The sequence below is a fragment of the Culex pipiens genome, chromosome 3 (assembly GCF_016801865.2).
Source record: "Culex pipiens pallens isolate TS chromosome 3, TS_CPP_V2, whole genome shotgun sequence".
Lineage (NCBI taxonomy): Eukaryota > Metazoa > Arthropoda > Insecta > Diptera > Culicidae > Culex > Culex pipiens.
In genome coordinates this window covers 117,568,649-117,591,996 of record NC_068939.1, presented here as the reverse complement: position 1 = coordinate 117,591,996, position 23,348 = coordinate 117,568,649, and the positions used below count along the sequence as shown (strand labels likewise).

General features: G+C 36.6%; 1 protein-coding gene and 1 long non-coding RNA gene across 3 annotated transcripts in view; both read left to right on the top strand.

Annotated features, from left to right (window-relative positions):
- Positions 1-23,348, top strand: part of LOC120417894 (serine/threonine-protein kinase GG21441-like) — a 265,616-nt gene that overhangs the window by 227,426 nt on the left and 14,842 nt on the right. The window contains exon 3 of the mRNA XM_039580117.2: positions 23,255-23,321. Coding sequence (XP_039436051.1) covers positions 23,255-23,321 — 67 coding nt within the window. The remainder of the gene's footprint in view (positions 1-23,254; positions 23,322-23,348) is intronic.
- Positions 7,533-11,986, top strand: LOC120417895 (uncharacterized). Of its 2 annotated transcripts, none has more exons than XR_005605519.2 (2): positions 7,533-8,693; positions 11,784-11,986. It is a non-coding gene; the product is annotated as an uncharacterized LOC120417895 (long non-coding RNA). The 2 variants fall into 2 exon arrangements; XR_008212390.1 differs by having other exon boundaries at positions 8,824-11,986.

Genomic DNA, 23,348 nt, shown 5'->3' with positions numbered 1-23,348 from the left:
ACATGTGCACTATTTAAAAAAAATGAAAAACGGCGACTATTTTCAAAAAAGTTACCTAAAAATGGATTTATTTTGAAAACGGTGCACTTTATCTAAATTTCACTAAAGTACTTTTTGATTGCAAATTTGATTTTACATCGAAAAATGAAGTTGAAATTTTTTTGCGACCAATATTTCGATTTTTTGAAAAAATCAGTATTGATTAAAAAATTCATAACTCGGTCAAAGATTTTTTGCACAACTTGGAAATTTCTGAAAAGTTGGCATTTTATGTCCTCTAAAACATATCAAAAAATAAAAAAAATTAAAAATATTGTTTTTTTGCAAATCAAGTTTTAGTTATAAAAAGTTAAATAAAAAAATCACCAATTTTTTTTTACAGTGTATCATTTTTTTTCAGTGTAGTCTGTATCCATACCTACAACTTTGCCGAAGACACCAAATCGATCAAAAAATTCCTTCAATAGATACAGATTTTTGAATTTTCATACATCATTTTTGTATGGACAGCTGCCAAATTTGTATGGAAAATTATATGGACAAACTAATGATGCAAAATGGCTTCTTTAGGCATACCAAAGGCACCAAAAAAGTTTCAGTCGGATTAAAAAATACAAAAAAAAATCGAATGACCGAAATCGTAGAGAACTGCTCATATTTAAAATTGAAGTTTGGAGCACCCTGGAGCTCGGTAAAGGCCTTCAAAATTTTGCATTTTTTTTCGAAAAATCGGCCCCGGCAAAAAAGATATTTAGAGTTTTTTTTTAAAAGGTCCTATAAACCAAATTTTCAAGTTTTGCTTTTTAGGTGTTTTTGAATACCCCTAACTCAAGGCGGTTGGTGGTCAAAGTTGAGACACTTTGACCACCAACCGCCTTGAGTTAGGTGTATTCATTTTAGACATTTTTTGAAAAAAAAAAGTTTTTTATCCCATTTAAAGTTGAAGGGCGGAGCGCCAGCTCCTGTTAAGTCCAATTAAGCTCATATTTGGGATTTGGGCTCAGTATGCCCACCGGAACAAACCCCTGAATGCCCGCCAAAAAATCATTTTTGTTACATCCTAATACTTATACATATATCTGGTTGTAATGTTACATATAATTTTATCTAAAAAATGTAAACAATATTTTACGCCCAGGACTTTAACATGCTGCTGGATTACCACGCTTTTTGCTGTGTAAAATTTTTCAGAAAAAAATCCCTACTTTTTTTTCATTTTGAGCAATTCCCTAACCCATCGGGCAACGATCTTTTTTGTTGTTTTTTTTTTGTTTTTGCTTGGATGAAACTTGTTGTGTACATTTTTTATGACTAAAGTAGACGTTTTGCATCATAAGATCGTCCATACAAGACTCCATACAATGTAGGGAGCTATTAATCCAGAGGCTATTAAAATATTCAAAAATCTGTATCTTGGGACGGATTACTGAAATATTTGATGCCTTTGGCAAATTGTAGATATTGCTTAGGATTTCTCATAAAAAATAGTTACACTCTAAATTACATATCCCTTTTATGTTATTCAACTTTTCACACAAAATATTGAATTGCGTAAAATAACTATTTTTGAAAAATTTGGAAATAACGTTAAAAATGGCATCTTCTGGGCTATGGTAAGTTGGTCAAAGTTAATTTAACAGTGTTTTAAATTTTCTTAAAGAAAAACATTATTTATTTGATTTTCAATTTTTAAATGTTAAATAAAATTTGCAATCAAAGCACTGTACATAAATAATATTGTGCACCGTTTTCATGTTATGTATAACCGCATAAATTTAGAAAAGACAAGAAACTTTTCTAAACATAGCTTAAAAGCAATGTTTTTTAAGCTAATTTGCAAGAAATTTTCTTATAGAAAAACACATCAAATATACAAATCTTTAACATGAGAATGAATTTTCTTACCGATGTGGTGCCTTGACAGTTTTGTAAGTAATTACTAGAATTGTTGAGAAAAAATGGTAAATTCTTTTATTTATTTTTTTCGATTGAATTCCCAAATTTTTTTTTTAAAGATTTTTTATAAGTTTAAGAGGATTAAAAGGCATTTTTTATGTTATAGTTGAGAATTGTGCAAAATCTAGTACAATGATTACAAGGGTGTTATATGTTATTTTTTTATAAAATGTATAGAATCAAAAAAAAAGTTGGAATAAATTCGATTTTTTTTTTTTCAATAAGTTACAACCAAAAATAATGATGATTTCTAGATTAATTTTTCAAATGATCCTATCTGCATAGGAAACCCACGACTCTTAGGTTGATTTGAAAATTATTTGGAAATTTGGTGTCAATCTTAGCGAAGCTACACCAAAATGCCACATTTTTCAATTTTCATATGCTTTTTCAAATGAAAGATTTCATTTTTATTATGATTCAATAATTGCAATGTGCTTTAAATGCGTTTTCTTACCTCAAAAGCCAAAAATATTGACCAAATGAACCAAATGAAGTCGTTGTCCCGTCACGCTACATTTTTATTTTAGGGGAAGCACAGGTACTATATGGTGCATTCTACATGACACATCTTTGTAGGAAAATTAGTTATCTTTCCAAATATGTAATAGCATTGGGGGATTGCTTCTTTCATTTTGTCACTACAGCCAAAACACTAAAAAAAACTTATGATTTTTTTTTAAATCTACCGTCAAAAACTATGTTTCTTAAAGCCTTGAATCGTGTTTGATTTATGAGTAAAGTTTATCAAACATTAAACTTTTGAAGCTATATTTGAAAAATGAATTTTCAGTATTAAAGAAATAGTCTAGCGTGACGTCACAGTCTCACATACCCCCCCTCTCCCCCTTGTCACACTGTGTCACACTTGCGAAGAGGAGTCGGGGCAATTGATGTGTTTTTGACCCCCAATGAAAAATAAAGCTGAAGTTTGAGTATTACTTGCTGGTTCCGTTTAAACAAAATAGTTTACATAAATTTAATGTTTTCTGCTTTACGGTACAAAAATATACCTAAATACCGTACTACATCCCGACAACAATTTAGCACTGTTCTGCCACTTAATCACTCCAAGTCACTTTAACTTAAAGCACTTGTTCATAAATGGAGCGAAAATGATTGCTTCACTTAAAAAATTCAGCGAAACCTTGTCAAACTAAATATAAGAGGACAACCGTTCCTTTCCGATGGAAATCCTTGAAATTAATTACACTGGTAATAACTTATAATTGCCAGGTTTCAGCTTATTTTTTCACCCTGCCGCATCGACAGTGATTCCGGGCGCGTGGTTCTAGCCAGAAAAAAGGTGTCTTCTTCGGTTGAATCTAGCCCGCTTAAATAAGAGATATCACACCGTATAGGGGCTATAAATGTACATATATTTGCATGAAAACGAGCTAGTAATGTAATATGCAACAGCCGTAATTGCCATCATCCATTCCTCTCCAGCAGCAGCAGCAAACCAAGTTGCAGCCATGTCTGATATGAGCCGCGACACCATCGCCGTCATTGGGGAGGTACTAAATCGGCGTGAATCATTGCTGTTATTACACCGGAATGAAGTTATAATTTTTTGCCCACAGCCAAGCAGCAGCAGCCTGTACTTCTAGTAACAAGTTTCGTCGACGGAACAACACGAAAATGGGGGGAACAAAAAAAATGATTCCGAGCTACTAAAAGTGCCTGGTAGTACAAACGAAAGATCTCGGTGTTTGGGGTTGGATACAACACAAAAAAAGCCCACCCAGAAGTGGCCCAGCACGCCATTTCACACTGTTGCTGACAGCTGCAAGCGCGGGGCCAATTTGGGGCTTAAACAGGGCTCGGTTCGGGATAGGGTAATGAGGGCTATTTGGGATAGCTCGAGGAAATTGTTGTGCAATTTTGTGGCATTAGTGTGCCAAACGTGCAACAGATTTAATTTCGAAAAGAATACTTCAATAGTATGACAGAGTTAATACAAAACAAAAACTTAGTTAGAAAAAGGGGGAAAATCCAGCAAAACTTGTCTTCACATAGCCGGGGCAAATAAACTCATTACTTTAAACATATAATCTATTGCAATTTGCATACCGTATTAGATGTAAACATAGATATTATCCAGCTGGTGAAAGGTGCGTCTAATGGCAATGATTATAAACTGGCAAGACACAAGATCACACAGAGATGCAGCAATGAGGAAAATTTAGTTTTGCTATAAAAACTAGATTTAAAAAGCCGTTGGTAGCAAATGCTATTGAAAAGGTTTTTGAACATTTTAATCATTTTAATATTTTGTATTTTCAAGAGCATTCTTTATTCTATAAAATAATGGTTTCTTTTGTGATGTGTTTTTTTTTTTTAATTTTAAGTATTTTTTGTGTTTTGCAGAATGCTCAGTTCAGTTTTTTTACTTTTAGGCCTATTCTTCAATCTCTGTTGCTTTTGTTTTCCTTGTATCGCTATTTGAATTCGATTGCAAGTAGCAAATCCTCGTGGTTGCTCTGCATCGTGTTTTTTGGAGCCGTTTATTTCATGCTAGCAGTTATAAGTCCTTCTTTTACCATCGTTGATAGCAAGGCACGCTTCCGGTGCAATATCCAACTAGCAGTTTTATTATTAACACGTCTCTTTGGGTGTGAGGGTGAGAATGGGTCAAAGTGATTTTTTAAGGATTTGACAATTTTTCAGGTTCTTCTCAATGAAATTAAATTCTGTTAAAATGGTTGTGTAGGGAACATCTTTAGATGACGTCACCTTTTGACCTTCACAGATCCCCAAAATTCGATTTCAATCCTGAGATATTCAACGAAATCCGAAAAAAAAACTCCGTGCATTTTTGTCCCTTTTCAAATGAAAGAAGTTTTAATCTTGTCGTGCTATCTTGTCACTCCCTGAAAATTGATGTAAGTGCGACAACTGGCCAAAGGGATTTCAGGTCAGAACGAATTTGACGCACGTACAAGTTAGACTACCGTCATTTGTAATCATAAGTCGGGACTCCGGCAACCAACTTCAACCAAACTTCGAGACAATGCACATAATGGCAGCTAAACAAAACGTGTTTGTTATTGTTTACATAGCGTGCATTCGTTTTTGTTTATTCAAGGTCAAACATTAAAAAGCGTTTTTCTCGGAACGTCGAAATGGCGGGTGCGACAAGATAGCACGACGACGTCGATTTGAGCTTAATGTTACTTTCATTTGACCCTATGTCACCCCCTCTAAGGGGTGAGATTGAGTCTATTTTTAAACGATTTGCATTTAAGTTAGAGTTCATCAAATTCCACCATATTTTGGGAAAATGTTTGTAAACTATCTAAAATAATTCTTCGTTAAAAGATTTTTGATTTTATTTAAATTGTTATTAAGAAATTTAGAGTGGTGTATTGTTTTTTGATTTTAAAAATTCAACCGATAAACAAATTTCTTCAACTCATGTGTGTCGAAGTCGCAGTCGATTTAGCGGTGTTCATCACTCATGTTTCGGACTAATATTCCTATCTACATTCACACTATCTTACCACTAGTCGTGGCCGGCATCGTGATTGATCAGCATGATAGAGGCCTAGTTGTGAAGTGGTGATGATTGGTTCCTGCTTTTCATCTGTGTCCATGTAGCGTTTTTTGGAGGACCTGGTCAATAACGGAGTAACAGCTACGGGTAGACACCAATGCTATTCTTCAGCCTTTTTTGCTTTTGTGTTTTGTTTTTTGTGTTGTTTTCCGCATTTATTTTAAATCTTGTTAAAAAATGTGAAAAAATAATATCTTTTTCTCTTTCATTTGCTTGCTATGATTTTTTAAGATAAAAAAAGGGGCTAAAACCTGATTTTTAGATCCATTTAGAGATATCAAGGATATGTTGTAGAAATTTGAATCAACAAAAAAACAAAAAATACTTTGTGGGACAATTATACGTAGAAGTTCAACGATGGGACAAACAGACTTGGTGTTGTTTTTGATGAGTTTCCGAACAAAGTACTGGATTTTATGGGTTTTTCTTAAAGTATCAAATTAAACTTAAAAATGTCAAAAAGTCAGAATCGATCAAAAATGACATGGGACAATTATGCGTAGAACGGCAGCATAGCACTCTGAAAGGCATTTTTCTTTAAACTTGAGATATTTATATTTAATTTTTTTTTATTTCAATGGGAAAAGAAACTCAACATTTGACCAAAATAATATGGTAATCAAGTGCTTTTGCATGCAATTTCACAATCGGACATTTCGCTGTGTATATAAGATGCTGTTTTGTGATTCTTCTGCAACGATAATAAAATTGGAACATTTGTGAATGTCTGTAAATCAAACTAAACATCACAGTTGTTACCCCAAACTCCCCATCACATCTAGAATGGCCACAAAACAAAGACAACAAACGGAGCTGGATGATTGGCAAGCGTGGAAAGTTGAGTTCACCCCAGCAGGTTTCCTTTTTTCGCACCTCACGGGCCGGGAAATTTCCATCTATTATGGCGGCTGATGATGGTGTTGTGTTTGGCCCATCACGTCGGCAGGCCCATCATCAATATTCATTCTCGTGTTGAGCTCCCAAGTACCTACTTGTGCACAACAACCCAAGTAGAGAAGTCATTGTCCATTTGCAGCTTCTAGAAAAAAAAAAGGAAAAAAGGCATTTCCTGTGCGCCGCACCACTATCAAGCGGACCTAAACCTTATCAATATTCATTTATTCACATTAACCACCTTTCGTGATCATTTGGGTTTCTCGTTATTTCGCGTTCGTTATCTTGGCGGCCTGTTCTGTTCTGCATATATCTTTAACCGTTCTGCATATGACTCACAGTAGAAGGTTGCCTTATGCCCACGTTTGGACGAGAGATCTTTAGAATGAGATCGGCTGATTTTGTAATGAGATGTTAAATAAAATGAACACATTTATTTTGCCCTTTCTTGGCCATATAGATGGAAAAGATATTTGCCCAGCAAAATAATGATCTGCAACAAAGTGGCTGCGTAATCGTGTTTACTATTTCTTCCACGGTGTGTTTATATCGTTTGTATCGTTTGTATCATATTATTCAAGTTAAATGTTCAACACGCAGTTTACACTCAGTTTACTTATTAGAAAGATATTAGTCAAGGCACAAAAGCCGAGCCACCTAGCCAAGTGTGGTAACGCTTCCACCTCGTAAGCGGTAGATCGGGGCTCAAATCCTGGCTCGGACCAACACAACTGGTGATCTTTTCCCTTCTGGATACGATTGCTTAGTAAAGGGAAGGTAGTGTATCGTCACAAACTGGACCTTATCACGACACCTTAGGGAAGGCGACCTATGGAATGTTTCCATTAACCTCTTAACATGTTAACATTAGTCAAGAAATGGCCGCTTTGTAAATGCGGCCTCGATACTCTTCATGAGTCTTGGGAAAAAAATACTGTTTTACAAACAAAAGCCGAAAATAGAAAACCTTTGATGAAACCAGGCTAAATCGACCCTCCACAATCCAAATCTCCTTGTTGTTTTCGATATTCAAGATGGCGTCCAAAATGGCGGCTGGGTACTAGGATGGTCCAAATCGGGGCTTCCTCGGGGCTACCCCCTAAAATCATAGATTGACCCATCACTAGGCTAAATTCCAAATTTTAGCTCATTCGCTTGAAGTTTGTGTTGAGTACCCCTCGTCTGAGTGCTTAGTCAAATGACAGCACAAATACATTCAACGCACATGATGTAACATACCTTAAATAAACCGAGCTTGCGCTCGAGTCGGTCTCTTTTACCGCTGAACTCCAAACGGACGACATCGTACTTTCTGCTCTGCAAACCTTATCACAACACAACTCTCATCTCTAAATCCCGGTTGTTTTAATTGGCGACGAAGGAGTGAAGAACTACGCGAGCGATTTTTTTCTTTCGGTGGTGTATTTAATCGGACAGTTTTTATTATCAATTTTTCCTTTGCGGGATTGAAACGATCGTCCTGTTCGGGTGTGCACGCATCGGGGAAGAAATTTGCTAGCCATTGTGTGCGAGTAGCGGTGGCACCATTTTGTTTTCTACAAACCGACGCCGAGTGAGCAGCAGCAAAAAACCGAGGATTCTGTCGGTGTGCCTGGAAGTGCGGTACCTGTTGGCCGGAGATTCGCATCGGAACGGTTGCAGCACGGCGAATTCCGTGGTTCGGGCGGCAAGTGGCACGATTTTGCGCGGCGTATTCCGGTGGATTTTTGCTGATTCGGTGCGGTGAAGGTTCTGCTTTTTGCGGTGGTGTGGAGCGTCGTCAGTTCCGGCGGCATTTTTGGGACAAAGGAGAGCGTTCGTTGGCGGCGGTGGCCAGGCGATTTGTTCTTGGACCGGGAGAAAGCAGCTTTGGTAAGCTAGGGCAATTGGGGTCAAGTGATCTTTTGCCAAAAATAATTTCAATAAAAAAAATAATTCCTTAGCAAGTATCACTGAGGAGTTTGTGAGGAAAAATTCATGTGAGCTTATTAATCTAAACCGTGTGAGCTTATTAATCTAAAACCGGGTTGCTTTGTAAGTGTGTGTGTGAATCTTTTGTTCGTTTGAACAAAGGGTTTCGCCATTTTATTTATTGGTTCATTAAGAGAGTTTTTCTTTTTCTTTAATTTAGTAAGGCCAAATCGCCACGGTGTAATTCAGCTGTTTGAGCCGGTGCACAAACTTTTGCTTCGCTGAACGACGTTTTCCTGTGCTGGTGCACGGTGCGCACGACGAGTTTGTGCAGGAGGTTAAGTTTGCTTGCTGGCAAAGGCCGGGTGCGAGATCGGTGAGTAGCAAGCTTTTCTTTGATTTGATCCCTGGATTTGCAGTAATAGAGATTTTTGTGTGTTTTCTTTTTATTTTTTCTTTGGGAAATTTGGAATTTGATTTTTTTTTACCTGATTTTTGATATCAAGACATGGGTTCGAACGGGTTAGCTACCTCTATTGAGATGTTTAGAAAGGGTACGTCATTTACGGACTGGTCCGATCGACTGGCCTATACCTTTCACGCAAATCAAGTTGCGGCTGATCGCCAAAAATCGCATTTCATGACGATTTGCGGACCGTTTCTTTTTTCTCAATTAAAGCTGCACTACAGCAAAGATGAGCTGGATAAAGCCTCTTATGCTGATATTGTGTTAAAACTGAAACAAAAATTGGACAAAACGGAGCCGGACTTAGTCCAGCGCTTTCGTTTTAGTCAACGAAACCAGCAACATGATGAATCCATTGAGGATTTCGTGCAGGCGGTCAAGCTGCAGGCGGAATTCTGTGGTTTTGGGGCGTTTAAGGACGTGGCCATCATGGACAGGGTTCTGGCGGGTCTTCTTGACGGGAATCTAAAAGAGAATTTGCTGAAGGAGGAAGGTTTGACTTTGGACAAGATGGACAACTTCATAACAACATGGAACATAGCAAAACAAAACGTTAAAGCGTTAAACAATCAACCTGGAGGATCTCAATTGGGACAGTACAGTTACTTTACACCAGAACAAATTCATTACATTCAAAAGACAACAACACAAAGACAAGGGTCTTCACGGTACGGAAATTACAGACAAAATGATGGGTTGCAAAATTTTCCAGAAAGGCGAAACAATTCCAGATTTCAGCCTTATAAAAACTACAATTCTGATTCTCAAGTTTACACTAACCGAAGGTTCAATAACCAAACACAACAACAAAGGTATTTTGACAAAAGCTATGATAGGAGATATCTTCAGACTAGAATTTCGTGTGATTTTTGTGGAAAAATGGGTCATTCTAAGCAAAATTGCTTCAAACTTGATTACTTCAACAGACAATTTGTGAATTTCATGGGTGAGAGTACTGCAGATGATTATTCCTGCAATGAAGGTGGTGAAATTGAGTACGCAAATGCGGAAATGTTCAACCAAATAGAAAACTTTCAAGATAATAATGACCAATGCATGAAAATTTTTACTGTTTTGAACACAACATATGTTAAGCTGGATGAAACACAAATAGAGGACCAAATGGTTGATTTTGAAGTTGATGTTAGTTGCTTGTTGAATGACAGCACATTTTCTATACCAATTGATGATGATAGTTATGCTGACATTGAATTGAAAAGTTTGTTTACCCCGAATTGGGAGGATGATTCGATTTTGGATTTGAACGATTTGTTTGATAAAACTTGTTATAATATTGATGAAAATTGTGATGATGCCCTGAATTGGGATGAAAATTTGTTTTGTGGTTTTGGATTTTTACATGATGGTGGTGAATGTGAGAATGTAGGTTTTAATGAACTTTTAGCAGATGTCAGCGTGAGTTTTGAAGGTGCCCCAAATTGGGAAGAAAATGTTGTGTGTGGTTTGAATAATTTATTTTTGTATGACGATGTTTTGGATATGAAACAAGATGTGATGTTGGAAAATAACGTGGGTTCGATTGAACATAATTTTGATACCAAAAGGAATATTTCAAGCAATGCAATAGCAGCAAATTTATATTATACCTCAAATTGGGAAGACAGTGACAATTTTGATTTGGAATGTTTATTTACCACTAATGTTAACTCAAATCAAGCAAATCTTGATAACTGTGAGAGTTCGGACAAAAAGCTGCTGATTGGCAATGATGGTTGTGGAATTGAGTGTTGTATTGATGATGTTCAGAATTTGATTTTAACCCCAATTTGGGGAATGTTTCAAGAAAGTTCGGAAAGTGTTTGTTTCGGAAAAGTATTATTTGACGAAGTTTCTGAGATGTCAGAGCGAAAAGGTAGTAGTTTAAGTTTAACGCTATGTAAATCTAATTTGAAAAACGAGCATGATATGCAAGACATTGAATTGATGATAATATTTTTGATTATGATTACTGTAATTTTTTGCCAAAATGGGTTTAAAGCTATACAAATTTCGTTGTTTCTGTACAAATTGATGACTGATATTTTGACGAGCATTGCAAATTTGCAATTTATTTTGATTTTGAGTAAAGGATGTGCTAAAAAGTTAGACAATCGCTTTGTTGACAATTTTTGTGGTCGGCATGATCAAAAATTTGTGGACGATTGCTGGTTGTTAAATGACAAAGTTGGCAAAACGCTATTTTTTCAAAGCGGGAAATTGAAATGTTTACAAGTCATCTATGCCAAATCATTAAATCTGTTTTTGAAAAGTCATATTTGTTACACAATTGAGAAACAACAAATGTTGAACAGGAATCTTTTTAAAAGCATCAAACCAAAGCTGTTGGTTTGTTTGCTTGAAAGTAATCGTTTGCTGGACAGTTTGGCAATAGTCATTGTGTTATTCATATTTTTGAGTTTAGTTTTCTCAATTTGTTTGCTAAGAAATCTTATTCGCGGGTTGACGAAAGTGACGAATGGAGAATTCCATAATTTTAGTGTGTTGGTCATTTGTTCAAATCTGTGCATTTATTTTATTCAAGACGATGATGGTCTGTCATGGAAATTTAGTTTAATTTCAAATAATTATGTGTGCAATGGTACATTGAATGAAAAGCAGATTATAAACAAGTTAAACTATAGCATACCTAAAACTAAAACTGTTCAAGAGAAGTGTTTGACAGATGATCAGATAGTAGATGTGGAAACTCAATGGTTTCAATGGATTTTTTTTGAAAGGGTTGTGAATGAGGTAGTCTCTTTAACTTGGGACATGCCTAGCATTTATTTTCATAATATAGATCAAAATATCTTGATTCCATGCAGTGTTTGCATTAGTTCTCAATCGAAAATCCACAATAGTGATGAATTACTTGTTGTTTCAAGGTCTATTGGCTTTGTTCACAGGCTGATATGCTGGATTTCTGTCCTGAGTTTTAGAGTTGTTTTTACAGTTTTCATTATAAATGTCCTAAAACAATTTTATTTGTATTTTAAACAGATACTCGTACAACACGGTTCCCAGTGGAGCGAGGACAAGAAAACGCGATGGCGCCTAGTAGCACGAATCGTCGTGTTGTGGACTCGAAGGAGTTGTGCTGTTCGTGGTGATTGGCAATCAAAGAAGTTGCTGGTGGAGTGCAGCAAACGAAATGACCTTCTACTGAAGACGAAATGCGAAACAACATGGAGATTTCGAACGAGGACACGGGTGGTGCTGGATGCGGCAGAAACCGTCCGTTTAGGGATGTCTCTGAACGGAAAGGAACAAAACGTAAAAAACGTAAAAGGAATACTTCTAACAGTGAAATTATCTGAGGTGAAGACTTTTTTACAATTCCTGAACACTAATTTCTTTCGAATTAGAACAAAACGTTGAATTAGATTTTTGTTTGTTACTTAACTTTGCTTTATATAAATTACATTGTTATCATTTCATTAATGAGTTCGTTAACTTTAGTTTTAAGTAAAGGGGGGAGGACTGTTGAGTACCCCTCGTCTGAGTGCTTAGTCAAATGACAGCACAAATACATTCAACGCACATGATGTAACATACCTTTCTGCTCTGCAAACCTTATCACAACACAACTCTCATCTCTAAATCCCGGTTGTTTTAGTTTGTATGGTAAAAATCGTCAAAATGTTTTGAAAAAAGCAAATGTTTTAGTTTTTACCTGTTGAACGCGTAATAACTCTCCAATTCTTACCAATTCTCAGATGTAGGAACTTCATTAAATTTAGAACAACTTTCCCGAAGACATCATATTTTTAGGATATTTTGCTGAAAAGTTATTAGCTTCTGAAAATGACCATTTTAACGCAGCTGGCTCGCCAGCCAGGCAGACAGGCAAGCAAGCACGCGCGTGCATTTAAAAATAATTGATTCTATGTAGCGTCTGCGCAAAAATCGTTATTTTCAGAAGCTAATAACTTTTCAGCATAAAATCCTAAAAATATTGTTTCTTCGGGAAACTTGTTCTAAATTTAATAAAGGTCCTACATCTGAGAATTGGTAAGAATTGGATAGTTATTACGCATTCACCAGGTTAAAACTAAAACAGTTGCTTTTCTCCATACATTTTGAAGATTTTTCCCAAACAAACTTAAAACGATTAGAAGGAGGGGTTCCCGTGGTCAGAATGAGCTCAAATTTGGAATTTAGCCTAGTGATGGGTCAATCTTTGATTTCAGGGGGTAGCCCCGAGGAAGCCCCGATTTGGACCACCCTACTGGGTACGAAATCAACAAAAAAGCTATTATCGAAAACCTAGGTCCATGCTCAAAATTTCATATGATTAAGTTTGAGGGGATAAAACTTGGAAAAAATGGGCAAATTCATCACTTTTTGGATTACTTTTCTGTGGAATTTAGATAACTCGTAAGGAAAATATGCAAACAAAAAACTTTGAGAAATATTTGCCCGAGGTCTTAGGATAATTGGCTCTGGACTGTAGTTCCTAAGGGGTAGACTAACTTTTTATACATTCCGTAAGTGGAGAAGGCACAAAAAAACTACATTACATTTTTTACATCCCCATTTGAACCTTGTGCCAGACTCTAGCTCGGTGTCAACGATGCAAGTTCACCACGATTGCCTTTTCTACATGCCACTCTCTCGTCACAACTCAATTTGCATCCCGCCAATAAATCAAATTTAATCATCGCTGCAAGTTGTCAATACATATCGGTAGTGCGCGGTTGGTTAAACAAATATCGCGGTTGGTTTTTTGCAGCAAGCCATCATCAGCAGAGAGTTCCCTCCAGTGAGTGGGTGACTGAACGATTGCAACGATGTGCATCACATGATGTGTGTAACTTTGTTTCGCAAAATGCAATATCGATATTGCGAATGTCGTTACTGGTTGATCTTTTGACATTCGCCGCATGATTGCACAGAATCGAGAGAAGTTACTCGCGGCGGTGTGACAGTCAGGATGATACAGTCGTGATTAACGTGGTCACAAAATAGCGTTTAGTTGGTCTTGTAATATCTACTCCGCCGTAACGAATCAAAACGTGCGGAACGAATCGTTCCGCACTAATTTATGCAAAGTTTTATCGATTTATGACTTGCGATCTAACCTTTGCCCACAAATTGTGTGGAAATTAGCTAAAAGTTAATCAAAAGGTTATGATTATAGCGTGAAATCTGCGATAAGCCGTAATACTTTTGGCAAAACATAATCCCAGGTCCTGTGCCGTATGTATTTATGCAAAACGTAAATGCCACAGGCGCGCTGGTTTGGAGCTTATTCAGCTCACGTTCCGAGCCGTGTTACGATCACGTACGACCGGCCGCGTTGGGCCACGGTTTTCCGACTCGCTCGGTGGCTCACCACCCCCCGGTAGGCAGCAGAGGGCCCAGGCAACTGTTGATAGCAGAGATTTGTGAAATGTTTGTAACCATTCAAATCACTTTCAGAGCTGTCACACAAGCACATACGCATACATAAGTAGGAACTGGTTGTGCAATTCAAGAGATGATTTTATAATCACTGAACTGACATCCCGAGGCGGACGCAAAAATGCTAAGTGTATATGTATTCGGTGCCCTCTCCTAGTGCCTATACCTTCACACTTAGCAGACCCGGGAGGCGGAGTCTTGTCGCAAAAAGAACGATACACGCCTGTGGATCCGTTGACGAAACCACAAGGTTTAAGAGGGTCACATTATAAGGTGTTACGTCGATTCCGTTCCGAACTGACATCTTATTTTTTTGTCTAAAGTTTCCTTAGGACTTTAAAGAATTATCAAAATTTTCTTTTTAGTACCCAAAAATGTAAAGGTCATCGCTTAAATTTTCAAGTCATTGCAGTTTGAGTGAAAACAGTTTCCAGTTTGAGTGAAAACAGTTTCCAGTTTTCGGCATTTTCCTATTTTTGCGCGCGGCGCATTGGAAATCCCGGTTTTTATTTTCAAAAAATCATATCTTGGAATTCGTAAAAAAAAACTAAATAGGGCTTAAGGACCCTATTATTGTCAGACATAGGCTCTTTGGTCCCGAGATCTCCAAAACCGCATTTTAAGTTTTCATACGGCTTTTAAAACATAAGGTTAGGTTTTTGAAACTCCAGATTATTTTTCATTTGAGTCCAAGACAACTAAAATCGGTTGGATTGGCGTGGAGTTATGATCTTTGAAAAAAATTGTTTATTGTGAAAATCGTCGAAAATGAAAATTTTGCGTTTTAATAAAGTGCTCTGAAGAGCCTATTTTCGCCCCCCTAAATCCAATTATCGCCCACCCTTGGAACCAGTTTTCGCCCACGACAAAAATCAAGAAATCAAATGAAATTATGACACAAAGCTAAGCAAATATGGTCTCTTATTGACAACATGTTCCCGAAGCTAAATTTCATTGATGTGCACATATTTTGTCGTACATATTATAAATTGAGGTTCAAAAAATCCTAGGAGTTTTTTTTTTTTCAGATATCCTACTTATTTTGAGATTTTCTGTCTATTATAACTAAAACCAAAACATGTTCTCACTCTCACTAAAAAAATATGACTGGATCAAAATTTGTGATAGAACTCATGTGTCCCTGTTCACCCTAGATAAGGGCACACAGTTACAATTTGCTCCATGTTGTTGTTGATTTTGTTAGGGGAGCTTTAACCCTATTTGCTCCCGAATTGACTCAATATAAAACATCGAGTACCTCCTAATAAAAATATTAAAGCACATGTGTAACTACTTCTCCATCCTCTGCTTAATTTGTTCTCCTATGTACCAGTAAACTTTTACAACATTTGAACAAAAACCCCTTATGAATGAAAGTAATTAAAATGATTATTTAACCTTTAAAAATAATCTAGAATGTTCCAAATATATTTTCAACCACATTTCGCTGCGATTAGAAAAGTTTTTATGGTAAACGAAAACTTGTTGTAGATAAAATCTTAAAACACAATACTAGATTTCGCCCTGGTCGAAAATTGGATCGAATGTTTTTTCATGACCCCAGAAATCGACCACTTTCTTTTATTGAAATAACCTTTGGTAAACGTTTAAATCAGGTAAATCACTAGATTTTCATGAAATTCAGACATACAGTGAACTAATGAATTATTCATTCACATTATTTTCGGACAAAATGAGTTGAATTTCCCTCATTAACATTATTACCCGCTGTAGTCTAAATTGACAAAAATATGGCGGCTGCAGTAAGGCTTTTTTTGAAAAGCTTATAAAAACTTAATAAACAATAGAAATTCTTTAGGAAAGTTTCAATTAGTACTAGAAATGAATGAATATGTAAACCTGCATAATAAATTCAACCAAAAAACGGTATGAGTTTGCTAAATACAGATTAAATCCCGTAGGTGGGCGAAAACTGGAGCAGGGCGAAAACTTTGTCCTTTACCCTACTGGTATTATTTCGAATCCCCACTCCAATTTTCAACCCGCTCGGAAATCATGTGTTTTCGACTAGGCATGGACGTATGTTGTGGCTCGTGCACATTAAAAATTAAAAGTTGTCAAAACTTTGGTGCTCACCTCTAGAATGATAGATTAGGATGTCAGGAACAATGTTTCCTTCCATACAACAACAAAAAATCCCAAACATGGTTAACAATTCTCGCGCTGAGTTTTAATGAAAAAGTGCATATTTTGAGTATTTTTCAGAAATGCACGTATTAAACATACTAAAGTCATTCAAATTTGATCGTCTGGGACTTCAAGTTATAGTTTAATGTCCCCTGATTCCTGTACCGACATAGTTCATAAAAGCGTATATTTGGGCACGGCAGGCCTTTTTAAGGGAGAAAAAAATATGTTTGATGAAAAAAAAAACATTCAACATACTGAGCCAAAAAAATTTGCAACCCAAAATTAATGCATGCAGCTTGTAGAAAATTTCACGGAGAACATTTTCCTTGTTTTTTTGACAATCAATTTATGTCCACACAAAGCCACATTTGCATTTTAGTGAACAATAAGTGACGAATTTTCAAAATTCTTAGTATATTAGCATATTTAGCATAAAACATTAGTTAATATGTTCGCAAACGGAAAGGCATATATTTCGATTTTTTTTTAATTTGCCCGCTCGAAAACTTTTAGAGGTTAACTCGAAAAACTGTTTTTTTTTTGTTTTTATCTACTCTACTTAGTAGAAAATTGTTACTTTATTACTCCAAAAAGTCATTTTGCAAAGTAACAAAAGACACGTAATTTTAAAATGATTTTTTTATTCTCAATAGGTCGGAAAGTAAACCGTCTCATGATGCTTGACAGTTATTACAATTTATGACTATTTTTTTAGCTCTTTTTGATGAAAATTACGTTCTGTTTTGCAATGAAATCCGGCGTCCAATTTTACACAAAAGTCTCTTTGACACCCAATTTCTACTTCCTCACGGTTTTGAGTAATAAATCACTGAAAACGTGTCTCAGTAAAAATTTAACGGCTTTTGAAAATTGTCCTTGACTGTGTGTATTGCCGATCTTGAAATATTGAATGGATAACACGAATCTTTGAATTTAGGAAAATAAACGTGAAATCATTTTATCCCATACAAAATCAAATATCAAACTTTTTTTTTTTTTTTTTTTTTTTTTTTTTTTCTTGGCAATAAATAATGCCTATTTCCAACTAATTTTTTTCGGAAACTTCAATTTTTGGCTACAAATGTACAAAAGAATACATAATTTAAAATTGTGATATTTTTTTAAATACGTTAACTTAAAAGTGAAGTTATATTAGAACTTTGAATAGAACTGATATTTTAAAGGAATCAGGAACCAATATTGCTTTAAGTAATTTCTTGATTTTTTTTTTATATCAGAATAACTAAAATATTCGTAAAAAATGGTAATATAAGTAATAAACCTTATTTTCTAAAACTGTTCAATTTTTCATGAGTATGAAATTAAATTGAACAGCACTACAAGACGTGTTTTTTCGTTAAATAATAATCATATTTCAAACTAAGATTTTGCAAAAAAAATGTAATGCCATATACAAATTTGATTTTGTTTTGTGTACCTCCTGGGAATAAACCATAAAAAAAATGTGCAACGAAGTATATTATTTCTAGTTATCAAAATCATTTCGAAAAGTTTCAGAATCTCTTGAAAGATACAAAAAAAGTTGGTACAAGAAATGACAAAGCGAAAGGCACCGAGCACAACCGCCCAACTCACACATTCCCACAATCACATTCACCTCAATAAATTTCATAATTTACAACCCAAACTGTGATAAAATTTCGTTTCATACGTCCATATTGAGTACGATAACAATTCGCGCCAGCGGCAAACCATGGCCACCGGTGGATCTACAAAGCCCCGGTAAGACGAAAGTACACCTGGTTGCATAAGAAAGGCCATTTTGAAAATTTAAGATTCTCGAAACGAGAAAAAGTTGAAAAAATCGTTTCGATAATCCCAAGTTGGATTTCTCGGTAGTTTCTGAATAGTTTCAAGTAATCGAACCTTGAGCAAAGAATTATGTTTGTCGTGGTGTTTAATTTTCATTTTTTATGCATTTAATTCGAGTTCAGTGACCTTGGGTCAATTTCAGTTGGTTGTTACATCACTAAATGAATATTTTCAATACATATTTGGGATTATTAACCTTCGGGAAGTCGCGCTAGTGTACTTTGTGCACCAGATTTGGGAAACTTCGAAAAACAATAGTTTTTCATGAAACAATCAAGCTGTAGCCTTGATATATGCTCAAGTTAAACATTTTTACTGACGGAAACAAGTTTACCTAAGACATTGTTGAGTAAAAACTATTTTTAATATATTTTTTAAAATAGTGTTTTTGGGTTGGTGCACAAAGTACACCAGCGCGACTGCTCGTGTAAGTATTTTTTTGGTGAAATGAATACCGGAAATTACACATTGTTTTTATAAGTCTCAATCAGGATCAATTGACCCCAAAACTGTTTCATTGTATTCAGGAGGGCCTCTAATTCCAACTCGATGAAAATATGGGTTCTTAGTACGGTCCGGTGGCCCTTGGGGATGTTCCGAAGAGGGGACATTTTCAGAAATCCGGTCCACAAGGCATGATGGGTGTCAAACTTCATAATTTTCAACGGCAAACCTCAATATGAACATTTTTAGTGCAATAGGTGATCTGGCCACAATATGGACTAACCCGGTGGCCCCGGGAATGTTCCGGAGGGGGGACATTTCCGGAAATCCGGTCCACAAGGCATGATGGGTGTCAAACTTCATAATTTTCAATGGCAATCCTCTATATGGACATTTTTAGTACCATAGATGATCTGGCCACCATACGGACTACCCCGGTGGCCCCGGGGATGTTCCGAAGAAGGGACATTTCCGAAATTCCGGTCCGCAGGGCATGGTGGATGTCAAACTTCATAATTTTCAACGGCAAACCTCAGTTTGAACATTTAAAGTGTCAGAGATGATCTGGCCACCATCCGGATTAACCCGGTGGCTCTGGGGATGTTCCGAAGAGGGGACATTTCCGGAATTCCGGTCCACAAGGCATGATGGGTGTCAAACTTCATAATTTTCAACGGCAAACCTCAATATGAACATTTTTAGTGCAATAGGTGATCTGGCCACAATATGGACTAACCCGGTGGCCCCGGGAATGTTCCGGAGGGGGGACATTTCCGGAAATCCGGTCCACAAGGCATGATGGGTGTCAAACTTCATAATTTTCAATGGCAATCCTCTATATGGACATTTTTAGTGCCATAGATGATCTGGCCACCATACGGACTACCCCGGTGGCCCCGGGGATGTTCCGAAGAAGGGACATTTCCGAAATTCCGGTCCGCAGGGCATGGTGGATGTCAAACTTCATAATTTTCAACGGCAAACCTCAGTTTGAACATTTAAAGTGTCAGAGATGATCTGGCCACCATCCGGATTAACCCGGTGGCTCTGGGGATGTTCCGAAGAGGGGACATTTCTGGAATTCCGGTCCACAAGGCATGATGGGACTCAAAATTCATCATTTTCAAAGGCAATCCATCATATGGACATTTTTAGTGCCATAGGTGATCTGGCCAGAATTCGGACTCCCCGGTATGTACATTTAAAGTGTCAGAGATGATCTTGCCACCATCCGGATTAACCCGGTGACCCTGGTTATGTTCCGAAGTGGGTAAATTTCCGGAAATTCAGTCCAATATTCATAATTTTTAAAGCCTATCATCTTTATGGCCCTTTTTAGTGCTATAGATGATCTGGCCATAATACGGACTGCCCCGGAGATGTTCCGACTCATACGGCCTTTCGTCCCATCAAAACGCGTGTAATGATAGGCCGTAAGTTCAATGTCGTACCGCCCTTTCAAATGTTGATCCAGAAATGAAATATAAAGTGCAATCATCAAAAATTTTCTTGAATTGTTTATTTATTAAGTGTATTTTTTGATCCCCTTTTCCAATGGATACAGGTTTGATGAATGAAACACCAAAAATACATAATTACAGTATTTTTGTAAAATTCCCAAACATTGAAATCTAGTTTTGGCCAAGTGAACATCGTGATCACACTGAAAAAAAACGCAGCAAAAAAAAGTTGAATTTTGGAAACATGAAAATTTGGTAGGTTGAATATAAAAAGTGTGTAAAAATGTGAACATGATGAAAATTCATCAGAAACTGATGAAAATTCGTCAATTTCTTATGTAATATTACAATTTTTTTGACAAAAAATCTGTGACCATTTTCTGATGAATATTACCATAGTTTTTTTTCTGTGTTCGTTTTTTATATTTTTTATCAGACCCTCGGTTTCAACCTAGGATCAGAACCTAAGCGGAAAAAATTAAGTAATAATCGAAGTTGGCTTTACAGCTGCCGGCCACTATTGCTAGTATCAATCACAAGTGCCTTTCTTTTATTTACAAAGACTTCGACGCCCAAGCCCTAGGTCCAAGGCACCCATATCCAATTAATTTACACGGACGGGACAAAAAAAAGACTAAAAACTACACCCAAAGGAAAAATATATCTCAAAATCTGCAAAATTGGATTTGCTGCAGAAAATGACACATTTTATAACATTTTTTGCAGCAAGCCCGAAGATCATTTTTGCCCGCGTGTAAACATTTCAGCGATCTGCAGTTCTCACCAACACATATAACACGGGGATGACGTCGCTATGTTTAGACCACGGAATACCCGAAAAAAATCCAGAGAAATTGGATATTTTTGGAACTCTTTATTCCCGGGAAATTTGGTCGAAACTCCCGGGAATTATGATACTTATAAATTTTGAAGCAAAATAATATAAAGCCAATCAGAAACACTAGATGACTTATATTGTATACAGATTATTTTTGTTGTTAATTCATTTATTTCTGACTGATTCAACCTTCTTGGCCTTTCGCTGCCCTATTCTATAAAGAGGAAAATATTGTTGTTCGAAAAAAAGTTCGAGAAAAAATTAAATGAAACTTGTTGAAAATGCCTATTACTCTTAATGACGACTACTATGTTGGGGGGTTTTAAAAATCTAAAGTAGATAACGTATGTAAGTAAGGCCATAAATCATCTTATGCTTTCCATTGGCACCCACATTAATTACGATTAAAAAATATATATGCATTCTGCGTTAAGATTATTGGTGTATATTTAATTTTCCGTAAATATTTAATCACTGAAAATTTAAAGTAGTCCTAACGAAGAAAAAAAAATAGTTAAAATGTTGCTTTGGGTCATTATTCATCATCTTAGAAAAACATATTGTATTTTTTTATACATTCGGATTAAAAGTTTTTTGATTACTACGAGTAAGCAGGATATAAACAGATTTTTAAACATAGGAAAAATCATTCACCATGAAGAATACTTAAAAAATACAGTACAGTTTGGAGTCCCAAAAAGCTCTAGAAATGATCTTGTTATTGTAGATTTTGGGATTTCGGGGCCACCGGAGTAGTCCGTATTGTGGTCAGATCACCTATGGCACTATAAATGTCCATATAGAGGACTGCCTTTGAAAATTGGGAAATTTGACACTTATCATGCCTTGTGGACCGGATGTCCGGAAATGTTCCCTCTTCGGAATATCTCCGGGGCCACCGGGTTAGTCCGTATTGTGGCCAGATCACCTATAGCACTAAAAATGTTCATATTGAGGTTTGCCTTTGAAAATTATGAAGTTTGACACCCATCATGCCTAGCGGACCAGAATTTCGGAAATGTTCCCTCTTCGGAACATCCCCGGGGCCACCGGGGTAGTCCGTATTGTGGCCAGATCATCTATGGCACTAAAAATGTTCATATTGAGGTTTGCCATTGAAAATTATGAAGTTTGACACCCATCATGCCTTGTGGACCGGATATCCGGAAATGTCCCCCCTCCGGAACATTCCCGGGGCCACCGGGTTAGTCCGTATTGTGGCCAGATCACCTATTGCACTAAAAATGTTCATATTGAGGTTTGCCTTTGAAAATTATGAAGTTTGACACCCATCATGCCTAGCGGACCAGAATTTCGGAAATGTCCCCTCTTCGGAACATCCCCGGGGCCCCCGGGTTATTCTGGATGGTGGTTAGATATCTGATGGCATTCTAATTGGTGGAATTAACAACTTTGTAGAACATTGTTTCTCCCTATTTGGAATTTTATTCGGTTTATTTGAAAATTTCTGACAGGTGCACAAAGTACACCACGCGACTGCTCTTGTAGTTTTTTTTTGCGCGACTTCCCGAAGGTTAATCAAAAAAAATCTGCAAAAGAATTTTTATTTTTGACATTTTTTTTATTTGGTATTTTTCTTTCAACTAAATCCAACCGATTTGGGGGCGAGCTGGATGTCGCTGCGCACCATCGTCGTGGGTCGGGGGAGACAAGGATTATCGCCATATCCCCGCTCGAACCAGGGCATCAGCTGTCCTGTGGTGGCTGCATCTTGCTGAGCAAAAACGAACAAACAATCAAGCAATGGGCGTCTTAAAGCAAGCCAAGGCAAGGGACACGAGCTGAAGAGATCGTATAAAGTTACAGCGTCGTAAAGTGCGATATCTTGATGGCAAAGGGGACAGATTTATTCGACAAACGTAATACTGGGTACCGATATGGACCGGTTGACGTTGGAGGATTTTCGCTAATTGATTGGTAAACTGTGGAATGATTTTTTTTTTGTTGCTTGTTCCAGTTGGCTGCAATTCGCAAAAAAATGATTTTTTTATGGTAATGTAAAGAGCTTTTAAGTGACTCAGATAGTTGGCTCTTTCAACAATCAGTATTTATCGTTTACGCAAGATAAGAGCATCGAAAAAACGAAAAAACGAAATCTCTTTCCAATTTCAATTAAATTATTTGAACTAATTTTTAAACCTCATGAAATTGTCAGGTAAGCCTAAATGCATTTAAAAAACTAAAGAAACATTTGGAATTCACTTTATGAATGTTTTAAGATATATTTCCATTGTTCTTTGCTGTACACTACTTCAAGTGAAGATATAATTGAAATTAAAAGCAAATTTTTAATCATGTTTTTTTCTCCTTTATCCTTACAGCCTCATCGTGGCATGGAGGTGGAAACTGTCGTAACCAATGTGCCACCCGGATTGCCGACCTTGCCAGGTAATAACAAACCCCACTTTGGGTTCA